Below are 14,620 nucleotides of genomic sequence, written 5' to 3' on the forward strand. Positions count from 1 at the left end.
CACCAAACGTGAGGAGTTAGGGAAGGAAAACTCAGAGTTTGTTACAGGCTCACCACAGACAGTGGTATTTGGCATATCCAAATGATGCCCAGCCCCTTTGGGAGTTTACTATTTCTTTTGGTACTTGAATGTTAGAAATTTAAATTTGGTCTTCCTCTTCTAGCTGTATTTTTGCTTAGAGCTAACGTGTACACAGTACCATTACTTTAAACAACATGAATGGCATATTTCTGCACCTCCTTTCTGGTAAGCAGTTAGACAGAACTGTAATCTTAAGTGTCTTTTCTTTGCCACCTTTTCTATTTTACACATTTTATGAAGCCAGTTATCATACAGTAATTTTCTTTTCTGTAAAGAATTACAAGTCCTCTATCATCCCAAAATTTAAATCCTACCTAAGTTGTGTAGATTATCAGGAACATCACAGCATGTATTTTTTCCGCTCATTTAAGTCCACCTTAAATCAGAAATGTTTGTCTTTGAAACTTTCAGGCAGTTCTCCTGCGCTTCTGCATGACAGGCATGAGGCTACCTGCACAGTGAATGCCGGACTGTAAGAGCAGGGTCTCATCTGCCCCATCCTTGGAAAGAAAGATGGCACGGCAGAACTGCAGAGTGCAAAAGAAAGGTTGTGAGGCTACACAACAGGGTCAGAGAGGTTATGGAAAGCAAGAAGGTATCCTCTGAAAACCTGATGTCTGTATGCAAATGAAGAAAACAGAAAGGATCATAAACTCTAGCAGATTAAATGTGAAAGTGCAGAATTGAGGCTAAAAAAGAGTTTAAGGGGCAGTTCGCAAAGGAATCAAAACCAACAGTAAATCTTTCTTCACATCAGAGCAAGAAGCCTGTAAGGCCAACAGATGATCAAGACGTGAAAGGAATGTTCAGCCAAGTTAAGGCCTTTGCTAACAACCTAGAAATATTTTTTTGGCATCTGATGTTCATAGTGGAAGAAACCGGGAACATTCCCACACTGAAATCTTACTTTGTGGAGGCAATCATCAGAGAATCTCTCTGAAATTGTAGAGAATGTTAGGGTTACTGCTAACCTATGAATACTAACTCATTACCAGAACTGGATAACGATTACCCAAAAGCTGTAGAGGAGCCGGAAGGTAAAATAGCCAGATTAGCGACAGTCGTGTGTAACCTTTTGCTTTGTGTCTAATCAGTAACTGAGTGGCAAATACAATGACAATTTTTAAAACGGGTCCCAGGGAATGCTGGGCAACCAGGCCTGCCAGCCTGATGCGTACACCAAGCAAATTACCAGAAACTGCAATAGCAGTGGCATGTTGGAATGGACATATAAATATTATGTACATGGGAGGATTCAAGATTGCTTTTGTAAAGGAAATCCTACTTCTCAGAAAACTCTGGGGTTCTTCAAAGGAGAAGGTCGACAAGCATGTGTGTAAACATGATCCAGTTGACATAGTCTACGATTTCCAAAAGGCATTTGACAAAGTTCCTGACCAAAAGCTTTTGAGGAAACTAAACAGGCATGGAATAAGAGGATAAAGGTAGGATATGCTAGTGTGACATGGAAGAGGGTGAACAATAGGGCAACAAGATTTGCTGAGAAGACTGAATTATTTAGAGTGTCAGTGCTGTGAGCCAACTGTGAAGAACTGCCCAAGGACTGTAAGCAACGGAGGGAGAGTGAAATAAAATGGTGGATGAACTTGAGTGGCAATAAATTTAAAGTAAAATGCCCAGGGAAAAATAATTCCATCTTTGCACATGGAGTGATGGGCTCTGAGCTTACCATTACCATTCAGGACTCAAATTTTAGAGTTATGAGATATGATCCCCCAAAAAATCAGTTCAGTGTTCAAAAGCTGTGAAAAAAAGCCAGTGAAACATTAGGAATCACCAGGAAAGCACTGGACTCCTAGGTGCAACTTTGGTCCCTCTCTTCTGCATCCTTCAGTACAGCTACAACTCTTCAGGCTGGAAGAGAGATGACAGAGGGAAGGATCTGTAAAGAGCTTCAAAATCATCCGTGACGGGAGACACTGGTTAGGGATCAATTGTTCATCATTTCTTCCAGTACAAGAATTAGGGGACATCTGACAAAGGCAGTAGGAGCTAGCTTTAGAAGAGACAGAAGAAGGTGACTCTTCATGCAATAGGTAGCAAACCTGTGAGACTCCTTACCAAGCGATGCAGTAGATGCAGAAAGCCTGCTCTGGTTCTGAGGAGACGGGAGCAGTTCATGGAAGAGAAATCCATGGGAGGTCATTGAACATGTAGAAACTTCATCCAGCTTGCAAAGTCATTGAGCTTAAAACAGTTGAGTGTGGAAGAGTGTTAGGGAAAGGATCTGTGCTTGCCCTGTTTTTAAGGTCCGTGAGGCATCAGCTTATGGCCACAGTTAGAGACCATGGGCGGGTGGTGGTCCAACGCAGTGTAGTCATTATCGTTTTCAGGCTATGTAAACTGAGCGTAATAACAGGTCCATATGTCTGTGCCTCTGCTAATTACTTTCTGTAAAGAATTACGAGTCCTTCACAGGGCATTTTATCAAAAACCTGAAAGTGTTTTGCCAGGCCCAGTTACCGCAACTGTTCTGTATCAATCTGCCTGCTGGGATGTTTCTGCTGTCCACAGGAGCTGGAAGCAGATCACAGGTTCTGCTCTGAGCCTGAGGCTAAATGAGTCCAACATTCTCCAAAATACTCTGAAAACTCTACTGCAGCCTTCATAGAGCAGATCTTAATACAGCATTGGGAAAAAGACTGATATAGTCCTAATATTTTTTTAGTTGTTCTCAAATACTTTGGATGTTCCAAAAAAGTTTTAATTTGTCTTTCCCAGAAAGTTCACTTGCTTTTACTGTGACACAAAGGATGCAGAACAAACTCCTGTGCGCGGTCTGTTTCAGAGTGACTCTCCATGGTCATGCTTTTGTCTAGAAGTGGACATGAGGTAGCTCAAGGTACTTTGCCTGGTTTGATTTGAAAATGTTCAAAGTTATTTAAAACATTTTCAGAGTAATACATTTATTATCTGTTAGGACAGTCACTTTCCCTGAGACAACCTTTAGAATGTATGGAGTCATCTTACATGGAGATGTGTTGGAAGCAGCTCAACCTCGTGTGCCTTCCTCAGGAAGATCATCAGACGAGCGTGTAGCAGAGTTGTTCAAAAGTTTCAAGTGCAGTTCTGTTTGACCATCTGCTGCTCCCCCTAGGAAAGAGCACATTAGTCTCATGCAACATTGTGTGCACATATAGACGTGTATCTATATATATCTGTGTGTGCATATATATACTTATGCTTGTAAATGTATAAGCTGAAAACCCCATGCTGTGAACGTTCTGTATTTTGCAGGTTCGGTGGCAGTTAGGTGGATGTCATGAGGCTTGTGGTCTACAGTCTCACCTGCCAGCTGCAAGGGTGGGAAAAGAACTTCATAAACAGGGTGACATGGCAGGGAGGAGACAAACGTGGCAGGCAGGAGAGTGCCTCCTTGTATACTTAGGAAAAAACAGTGTGTGGATGCTCAGTGAACTGCCTGAGCTCGTCCCGGAGCTGGCAGCCAGCAGTGCCCGGGTTCCCAGCTCTCTTCAGCCATGCTATGCCTGCTGGCCCCATTAATGTAAAGGCACGTGCATGTCTGCACACCCCAAACCCCCTGCAAGCAGCGCTTCTTCCCAGGAACCAGCCAGGTACCTCAGCCGGCACCTTCTCCATGTGTCTTGACATCTTTTCTGGCCATGTAAACCACTGTCAGCCTCTTCTCTCCCAGAAGATCTCCTTCTGCCTTTGTCGTTTTCAGAACCCATGCCGGTGCTTGCCGCAGGGACGTGGCCACCTCTGCAGGCCGGGATGTGGCTGGAGACGCAGGGACAAGTTCACGGGGCTGTGCCAGTGACCTCGCAGCTGACAGGGCCTCTTTCCACCAGCAGTGCCTTGGGCCCTCGGCCCTTCCCCTGGGTGCCTGGGCAGAAAGCAAGGGATTTGCCCTTCTTTCCTCAGTCCCCCATTTTTCACGCCTGCGGCAAGTCAATGTCCGCCTAATGGTAAATGTAAATATACGTTACCAGGAGCCTGGTCGACGCTGGCAGTTAACCAGCTCGGCCCGCTCCACACCCGCGCCGGCAGCGGCGGGCGGCCGGGCCCGGGGGGCGGGGGGGGGGGGCGCCGTCTGCGCTGGCGGCGCGGGGAGAGGTCTCGACATCTGCTTGTGCAGGAGTGTTTTTGAAGGGAAGCATTGTGTGTTTTCCACAGCAGTTCCCATGCGGAGGTGATGAAAAGTGTGTGTTTTGGCAAATCTTTTGTTTTATTGTGGTGGCTTGCGGCGGGGCAGCTCCTAGCAGCCGCCGCTTTGACAAAGCACCAGAGGATTCTGTTAAAAAGTTGTGTTTAGTAATTGTAGTCGTCGTGTCAGACCATAACTGACTTGGAGCTGAAGGATTTTTGCGAGATGAGTAGCTGTGCCAGCAGGGACCCAAGTCTCCTGGGCCAGCCGCGCTCTCATTAAGATTTGCCGCTAGCCGTGGCGGTGTTCGGCAAGTATGTGACGTGCATGCTGTTATTGTATGCTTGGCTTGTCAGCCTGCAGCTTTCTGACACTCACTTATGTCACTCTTTATTCAGAGAGGAAGAAGCTTTTGATAATTTGACAAGACAAGCTCTTAAACGATCTAGGTCATGGCCTTCACTGTCTGTGATTGTGAACATATTTCCTGAAAGCCCTGTCACTCATCACAGCTACATTTTCTCCCGGGGAGCCGCAGGCCCATCCCGGTCTCCTGTCAGCGCGTGCATTTTGGTTATTCATACGCCAAATACAGTAGCAGGGTTTTTCCTTCCCTTTTGCAAATGCTCGCATGTTAGCGAGGCTAATCCTCTCCCCCGCGCCGCGCTCCCAGCAGGGCTGCCGTCGAGGGCCCTCTCGGCGCAAGGCAGACGACCGGCCAAGGGGAGCGGAAAGGAGGAAAGGCCGCTTAGTGCTGTTTTTGTGTTTGCTCATTGTTGTGGAAATATGAGAACTGGTGGCAAGGGCCTTGTCTATTGAGCACTCGAGTCCTGGTCTGCTGTCAGGGGCTGTTTGAGATTGAGTGTTTTATTTTCTTTGATGTTCACATTTGAGAATAGGGAAGTGGGAATTAAACAACAGATGCATTAAGCCGTTGTTCTGGTAAAACAATAATTAGCACCTGATAAAATTCAATACGGGTCAAAATGTGCAGTATGCAGCCTTGATTCATCTGGTGTGGCAACCTTAGCTGGATCAGGCTCAGATACGAATAATCACCCTTCCAAATTAACCGAATGTGGGCCACAGCAAAAACAGCACAGATTTGGGAAAATTAATTGCCCAGCACTTGTGCAGCAAAAGGCATGCAGACATAGCTAAAGGTGTGGGGAAGTGCACCTCACCTGCGCTTTCTGCAGCTGTACCACGGTGGCACTGCTTTTAAGAGTAGGGACCTTTTGTACTGGTACATCTAAATGCTAGTAAGGTCAGACCACTGGGGCAGGAAATAAATGCAATTTTATTTTAATGTAGTTCATCACACTGCCATCGTACTTGTGTACCACAAGGGCTTTTCTTTAAATGAGGGCCATTCATGGTTAAGTACTTTTAAATAAATAAGAAAAATCACAGATTCGGTAGTTGTTGTATTTGGTTATGCTCTCTTCCATAGCAAACCTCTTTGCTTCATTTCAGAAGCCAGTATTCAGTAGTAATTGTTAATTATATTTTTTGTCATTCCATGATAGAAGATACAGACAATAACTCTGAGCTGATGCAAGGTAATAGAACTCCTAGTTAAAAGCATCGTTTCTAAAAGCTGTTGTTTAGCCAGGCATCCATTTTCGACTATTGTATTCAACTTCTGAAGTTCGTAAGTGATCATTGTGACGATGAAAAGTATTACACTGAATCACCATCTGAATGAAGAAATATGCTTGGCCAATTTTCCCTTACCACCTTCTTCCTACCTCCCTTAAGTTTTCCCAGAGCCTTAAAACATCCTTAAAGATGATGATGATAAACCCTACCCCTTGATAAGCACTGCTGAGGGGTTGGGACTGTGCCTCTCCCAGTGTTTTGGTAAGAGCTGTGCCAACTGTAGTTTCCTACTCCGAGTTACAGATTTTCGCTATAAGTGATGTCTTTGTGTCCAGAGGAAAAAAAAAACCAAAACAAACAAAACAACCAAACTGTTATTCAAAAATAAAGTATTTTTTTTTATTATTATTAAATAGCTGCTGTGTGAGTAAAGGTCATATCACAGAGTGGCATTTTGCCAGTATATGACAACTCACTGATTGTGATTTTTCAACCATATTAGTCTGGGGACACTGCGGTAATCGAAAACTATCCAGAACTAATGTATAAATAACTGCCTGCTACCCCTGTGCTAAACCAGCAAAAGTCTCATGTACAGTTGAAGCCTTTTACAGGTTTGAGAGAGAAGGCAAGGTCTTTGATACAACATTTTTGTACGCTCAAGAGTGTTTATATATTGCGCCTCTGAATCCTGTGTAAGTTAGCGAAGGAGGAAAATCCTTTTGTTTGCACTCGAAGACAGCTCGAGTGTGTTCAAACTGTCAAATGTTGTAGTCTGTTCCTCTGTTAGAAATGTGATGTACTTCACACATTTTCTTTATAGAAATATTAATATAAAACTCAAATATTTACATGCAGTATTTGAGTAAGAGGAAAAATGTCAAACCATTACACAGAACAGATTGTAGATTTTTCTCCAGAAAATTGTGTTACTGACGGAATGAATAATAAATAATATAATTTCCATCACATCCGGGAAAAACATACTGTATATGCCATAGGGTGACTGTCAAAAACTTGGATTATTTTTTGAGAGATTCAGTTGCTAATATTGGTTGTTGGGTGGGTTGTGGGTTTTTTTTTTTTTTTTTTCATTAAAATGCTCTGTCAGAATAAAAGAAGGCAAGAATTTAGGCATGAGCGAAAAATTTATTCAAAATCTAAAGAAATGTTAATAGTACTCATTTGCAAGTAGTCATGAGGCTTTAATGTTTAAAATTGGAGCTACCATATATTATGTAGAAGCCACAGAGTAACTAATATTTCTTCTTAAAATACTGAAAATTGAGATTGGCAAACCAAATTGCTAATTGTTCAAATGATTAAGAAGTTATTTTGACAAAAGGGTAAATGTTCTAAACAAAGTGAAAGACCTCCATCGAAGTCACTGTGTGCACACTCTCTTAAACATTAAAATGGCTAACAGAAAAAGTACCACTATTTCTGTGTCTGTTTATGTCTCTTCTCTCATAGGAGAAGACAGAAATATTGTAAATTTTGTAAAAATATTAAGAACCCTTGAGAAAGTAATCTCTGTCTCATTGATCATTAACACATTCTGATTTTGTTTAAAGAAGAAGATCCACATTTTCCTCTTTCTTGTCTCTTATGTATTCCTCAGGTCTATTGTGTTATTGCTGTGATTCAAAAATCTTCTCTGTAAAATTTTTTACAATGGGCTGCATTTACAAGTTTGTGTGCACGTCTGGCAAGTTTAAAAAAAAAAAAAGGCAAGCCATTGTAAAAATAGAAACATTAAAGCAATCTGTTATGCTTCTTGTTTACAACTCATCTGACATTAGGCTACTGAGGTTTATTACATGTAACAATTATATTTTGATTAGGATAGAGATATGTACAAAACTACTAAAATATTTCTATTTCTACATGAAAGGAAGGTACCTTGTAATTTAATTTCCAAAACATTGTGTAAATTTAAAATGTCAGAAAATGTAGAATTTAAATTCATTTCTGTTTGTTTTGCAGTATTAATACTTACTACAGTTAAGAGCACGTTACTCTTCCAAACTTCTAACCTTCAAAGAAGAAGGGGAGAGAGAAAACTGTTACTGGCTTTCTGACAATGGCAGGGAGTGTGTTAAACCAGTGTAAAATTCAATTAAACTGTCTAGCCAGGTTTTTGAAGCTGAAATGCAGACCCTTTCAGTTAAGCTTCTTATTTTCCTGTGACCGACACCGGTGGATACTGTGTTATGCCAAAACCAACAGGCTGTAAAGCACCTTGTTTCATGCTTCTAGCTGATCAATATTTTTATTTTCCAGGCTTGCCCAGAAATATGGAGGCAGTATCACCTAACAGTAAGTAGAAACACCTTTTTTATTTTCTTTTACACCCAACCTATTTACTCTTCTGTGAACTGCTGACCATAAAATATAGACAAGCATCTTCTGCGAGAAGATAATAAACATCTGAAGAGTTTTTGAACTGAAGAATGCAATGAAACACTGTCACTATTTTTTAAACATCTTTAGAACTTATGATTTCGTTTTAATACTGTAATCATTAAATGAGTGCCTTGCAGCACTCTCTCCTCTCAGTGACTACATTTACACATATAAATAGGGTTAAATTTTAAGTTGAGATGCATAGCAGAAGCAGTAATCCCATCTCAGATATCCCAGATGCTGGTAATTAATCACTGTGTGTGACAAAGCTTTCTTTTTAAATGAGTAAAATAAATCTCAGCTAGAGTGGAGATGTTAATTTGAGCAAATACACTTTATAAACTTTTGCAGATAATTTCTAATTGATAAGGATACAGCTATAACTTCTTCTTTGGCCTGCATTTGTTGATCTTTAATCATTGAAACAAGAAAATAAAACTTTGTGAACTGTACCAGTCTGTTACTTAAGGTTTTTCCTCATATGTAAAATAGAGATAAAAATAAAACAAAATGCATATAAATTTCGCTAATACTGAAACCTGGAACAGTATTTAACTGATTAAGACAATATTCAATGGATTGGCATCACAAATCTTGAATATATTCATTTATAAAATTATTACACATAAAAACACCTTTAAGATTAGGATTTTTGCTGTTCATCTGAATCTTTGCTGTCATTGCTATTCAGATCAACCTTGTATGTATTTAGCTATTATAGATAATTAATCACTGCTGTCTGTACAAAACAAAGTAGAAAAGTTTGTCCACTACTTTTCTTTATGGGTCTTTGGTGTGGGCTTTTTCTTTTGAGCAATAAATGGGCTGTGCTTTATAATGTGTTGCCTCTACCTCTTCATGGTAGTGGTATGCTCTTTTTTCTGTTTTTTTCTTCTAAATTCAATGAATAGGAGAAATATGTGCTTAAAACCTCTTGCTTGTGTTTTCTGCATAATGGTTTTAAAACAAAGATCTGATTTGGAAATCCTCCACCCTTTCTGTGCATTTACTTTTATTTTAAACAGAATTGGTATAGACTTCAAAAAAAAACATTGTGAGCAAAAGGTGCATTCACTGAGTGTTTTAGTTTGCTGTTTTAAAACTGCATGAAGGAAAAAGATAAATACTGTCTTTCATTATAATACCTAAGGTTGCATGTTAAAATGATTTCTGAAATGTTTATGATATTTGGAATCTAATAATCAGATAGGTATATTAGATGCAGTAATATGTTGAGGTACAAGATTTAATTTAATTTTAGTCTTGCTTGCCATTGAACATTCCTCAAAAGTGAGTTGCAATCAACACTTAGAAAATACTGTTTTTGTAAAAAAGTGTGGGAGAGCTTAAACCTGATCAAGTGGTTACTAGGGCAGAAATTGAGGTATCTGAGGTAGAAAATTTTGTCTGTGAATTTTGTAGAAAGTGTTTGGAGTTTACACTTTACTTAGTATAAAGCTAACAACATTTGTCAAAACAAGCTCTTGATAGAAAATGTAGTAGTTTCGAATACGAGTGTATTATTAAAAGCACCCATTTGGAAATTCTTAGTGCATTTTAGGGACATTTTGAAATGTGGTCAAATATGGGCATGCAAAGATAAATTCACATTGAGTCAGACACTAGCTAGTGATAAATAATTTTTTATTTTTCAGTGAACTGCAAATTATCTGCAGATAATCCACATTTCTGGTACATGGGAAATGCTTTGCACATCTCCATTTTTTGCATGGGAAGACTCACTTTGTCTAAAAGTTACATTAGTAGTCAGATTAAACCTGGAATTTAAAAATTTGTGTGGTAAAAGACATGCTTGATATTTAAAATAAGTTATACCTCAAGAAACTGCATTATCTGAATTGTTTAAATGTATTAGTCCCAGATTTTATTATTCCATGTAAATACTCTCTTTTGCACTGAAAGCAGAACAGAATAGTATTCTCACAAGAATCAAAACTTCTATGTTAAGAATAATGTATGTTATAGAGTTGTAACTAAAAAGTCGAGATCTTTTACTCTCCTATCAGTATAGTAGTATTTCACTATAGAAATTAGTTTATAATTTTCCTAGTTTAGAATAAATATTTCTTTACCAACAGGATAACTGTTTAAAGAAAAATAATTGAAGTTTAAAAAAAAGTACTATTGTGGTTGTTGCTGTGCTGCAGAGCTTGCCTGATTATTAGCAAACAAACTAAGGCTACAGTGAGTTTTTCCTGTGCTTTAGCCATGGATACAACTGCTAGATTTAAATTGATTTTGGTAAATTGATCCCAAGCGTCACACATGCAGGTACATATATAAGCGCAAATAAAACAAGGCATTCAGGTTTGTAATAAAAGATTGGTTTTTTAACGTTGCTTACAGACAGCCATTACAAAGTTTGTCTAAATGTTTTGCATTATATAAAGTATTCTTAGTTAATTACTGTGAATGCTTGTGAAAAACCACACAGCCTTCCACCTTTCTCTTTTGTGAAGCTTTTGGTGATTTTATTCATTATCTGGCTCTTTCCTAAGAGATGGACTGCCATCTATTGACTTCTTGTAGCCCCTGCACAGAAACGTAGATTGACTAGAACAATGACTAAATAATAAATCCATTCTGCTCTTATGGATGGTGGTAGGTTTTTGTTTACATTAGCTGTGGTGACAAATTTTGGCATATTACAAATAATCTGTTGTGTGGGCAGAAATGTCTTATTCCAACCAGAAAGACTGCCAGTACAAGAAATCTTATGAGCAGTTGAAATGGCAAAAAGGATTATAAGCGGAATATTTTAATTTGCCTTCTGGTAGAAAAAAGATTATCATATTGTATTCAATGAAGCTTAAATTTAAAGGCTCTATGATAATCAAAGCTTTATAACTGGATGAAGTTAGTTTCTTTAAACTTGTTCTTTCAACTCTGTTAACTAAAATTATTCTGCAAAAAACCAATCAAAGTCAGCAGAACAATCCAATCCCCACTGTGGTTTAAAATAATATTTAATAACCTCTTTAAGGTGGTGATTTAAAACCTTTACAAATCATTTTCATTGTGCCTGCTCTCTGTGTATTTCTCCTATATCAGAAAAGGGAAATTACGTCTGTCAAAACATATTTTAGTTTTTTCTTCATACAGGTATGTATTTGCAATAAATAGATCGGTTTTGATACCCGCTTACATTCATCAAAGGGTTTTTTATCAATTCAAATAATAACACAAGGACTTTGTTGGCAGATCCAGGATAAAGAGTTTTGATCATAGCTTACTGCAGTGTAAATAATAATACATGTAATTTTTTCACAGACAAGGCATTTGATAGTCTTGTAAAGCTCCTTATTCTAGATTATTAGGAAGGTTAGCTTACAACTTTGTCTTTCTAAATGCCAGATGCTCCACAAACCTGGAGAAATACGGTCTGTGCTCCAGAGGACATGCCATCACATCCCGTTTTCCCACATCTTCAGGATATTGGGGGTGCTCATAGCAAGGTTTTTTCATCCTCAGAATGCTTGGCTCTTTTTCATTCCCTTTCTCTTGTTGTTTCATATTTCAGCTATAAAGGTAGAGGCTTTATTAAGTATTTTGTACCCTAATGGAGGCCAGTTTATAGCCCTCTATTTACAAAAAAAAAGTCAGTGGAAAAATTTACGAGATTAAGGCACCCTACAAGTTTCATTTGTTTGGTTCAGTTTTGCAGTTTATTCTTAAAAAAAATACACTAGCCTTCCTCTGAGTTTGATCTGCTACCCGACTGCCTAACTGCATGTCCAGTGGCAGCTCCCAGTTAAGTAGGTCTGTGCACTGGAGGAGAGCAATCCCGCCGCGCCCCAAGCTTGGAGGTTCGGTGTGGGGTCCGCGGCGGTGCATTCTGCGGGGGAGAAGCCCTTCTCCCTAAGTATGGGAACTGCCATAAATGTTAACAGCTCGGGGCTTCAGATGGGCGGCAGGATTGGAGCTGGCCTTCTGTCGGGGTACTGCGCCATGGAAGGAAGCTGTTTGCATTCTGTACCCAAACCAGCGGATGGGACCTTGGGTCCAGACCCGCACTCGTCCCGTAGGTCATCCTGTGGCTTTGCTGCTGGAGTGACCCGATGAAACTGAGGGTAGATACTGCCCTGCTGTGAGCAGTTGCATTTCCACCCAACAGATGACACTACTGGAGAATAAAGAGGAAATTATTTTCAGCGCATAGTGACCCGTGTTTCGCTTCAGGCATGAAGCTGCACTTTTTCTGTGTGAGTCCCTCTGAAGTGTAACTCAAACCCCTTCTGCACAGTGGTACTGGTGGGGGTACCCAGAAGACGTGCAAATGGCCATCTCGGTATTTCGATATGAAATGGAATACGTGCTGGCTGTGTAGATCTCCCTGTGTATGCTGCACTGCTGCGTTGTTCGGAGGGACTCATGGTATACAAAAATGAACGTAGCCAGTCTGGCTTAGGAACAAGATGTGGATACAATAATGAAAAGGAATTAACATTGCAAGTATTAGTATCTTCTTCAGTAAATATCTACAGAGTAATGAAATTCCACCCCTAAAATGGGCAGAGCACAATTTTTATTATTCTAATATGTTTCTTGGTGTAGATGCATATGTTAAAAAAACAAATCCTACTCGGATTAGGTGTTTTCTTTCTGTAGGGATTGCTCATTTTTAATAACCTCTTCCTCCCCCTGTACTGCTGCGGCTGTAAGGACTCCTTCCCCCATCCCCTGCCTTCACCAGTCTCATTTATATTAAAGCTCCTAGGCCAAGATGGCCACCAACAGAGTTTTAGAACCATCAGAATTTTTAACTAGCAGAAGCTATCATTTAACATGCTTTTTGACAGTTTGTTAATCTTACTTTTAATCCACTTACATAAAAGAAGGTGAACCAGGAATTGGCTGTTTTGGCCTCTGTGCGTAAAAGACATGAAGGGACAATGCATCTTTTGTGTTTAAATTTTGCGCCCGGATTTCTTTGTGTGCATTATTAAAATTCCTCATGGCCTGCCACTTTTTTTCTAAAACGAAAACGTAAGCAGTGTTGCTTAAAGTCTATTTGTATCCTTTAAAATGTGACTTTCAGAAGGAGAAAATTTAAAATACGACTCTGGCAAAAAATATTTAAGCTTGAGAGAGTGAGCATTTGGTTTCCAGAGAAGCTTTGTAGGTTTTGTACGGTGAGGGAAAGCATGGGTTTAGAAGTATTTTCAGGAGGAGATTAAGCCTGACTTCCCCGTGCGCAGGGATGGGGCTGCTGCAGTGACTGTGAACATGGCTGCAGTGTCAGCTCCTCTGGTCTTTGCATGACGCAAGGCTGCGGACCACAAGATTGTCGCATTCGTGTTAAATATTTCTGCACTTGACCGGTTTCTCTCTAGGTGTTTTAAGGTTATTTTTATTAACTCTAGTAAAAATACCACTCTGTTTATGCTACAGACAGTGTATTTTTTCATATTTTGGAATCACAGAGCGGGCCCTTGTTTGTCAACACTTCAGTAGCCATTCAAAAAGGCAACCCAAAATTCCCAAGGATATGAATTTAGAGTAAGGATGACTGTCTCCTGTGGATTGTGGGGAAACATGAACACCTGGAGTGTGACAGTGTCCCCACACTTGCCCTTGAGGGAACGGTGCCTTTTTGGTGCTTGGGTTCGTGAAGATTTCATGTTCTCTGAAAAGGCATGCTGGCCTCTTGAGCCAGGGGAGGAGGTAGGGCAGATCCTGGACAACAATTGGCAGATAGTTTGTTTTTATATTATCTACTTGCATTGTTCAAGCCCGAGCCCTACCACTTTTGCAAGTGCCATTCTGTGACAGAGATGCTTCTGAAGTGTCTGCCTGCCCTGCACGGTCGTTCTGGTGAAAATTAGTACGTTAGAGGTGGTTTGTATGCTGTCTAGAGGGTCTCCTGGATTTTATTTTACATTCTGTTTATTTTCCTGCATTATCGTTCTCTTTCAAGTTTCAAATATTTTTGAGACTATCAGAAACCTAAACCCAAAATTTGTTTCTATTGCAAAGAAATCATATTTCACAAAAGACAGTATTCTTTCTGATAGCTTTTTTTACAGAAACAAAATTTCAGATCCTGAAATAAGTGTAAGTTTATGACTACAAAGCATATGCTATAGCTTTCAGTAAGAAAGCACGCTAGACAAAGTTCTTTCCCAATTTTTACTTTAAAACGGTATTTAAAATATTATAGGAAAAAGAAGTAGCTTCAATAACTTTATATAAATAGGTAACATCTACAAAAAATACTGTTTAGTGTTTGCCTTTTCATGAAAATGTTGGGTTTTAACTAATATCCCTGGCCAGTTATGAGTACTGAATAATTAGGGTTTTTTTTTATGTTGGTTAAGTTGAAACAGAAAGTTCAAACAGGTTATCTGTAAAATGCCAACATGTCTTTGTGTTTGCACTTTC

At 39.6% G+C, this 14,620-nt stretch overlaps 1 protein-coding gene across 1 annotated transcript in view; it reads left to right on the forward strand.

Moving 5' to 3' along the window:
- ZCCHC7 (zinc finger, CCHC domain containing 7) overlaps positions 1 to 14,620 on the forward strand; it is a 119,528-nt gene that overhangs the window by 87,096 nt on the left and 17,812 nt on the right. The window contains exon 7 of the mRNA XM_009321273.1: positions 8,096 to 8,131. Coding sequence (XP_009319548.1) covers positions 8,096 to 8,131 — 36 coding nt within the window. The remainder of the gene's footprint in view (positions 1 to 8,095; positions 8,132 to 14,620) is intronic.

This window comes from Pygoscelis adeliae, unplaced genomic scaffold (genome assembly GCF_000699105.1).
Source record: "Pygoscelis adeliae isolate BGI_AS28 unplaced genomic scaffold, ASM69910v1 Scaffold433, whole genome shotgun sequence".
In the NCBI taxonomy this organism is placed as follows: Eukaryota; Metazoa; Chordata; class Aves; order Sphenisciformes; family Spheniscidae; genus Pygoscelis; species Pygoscelis adeliae.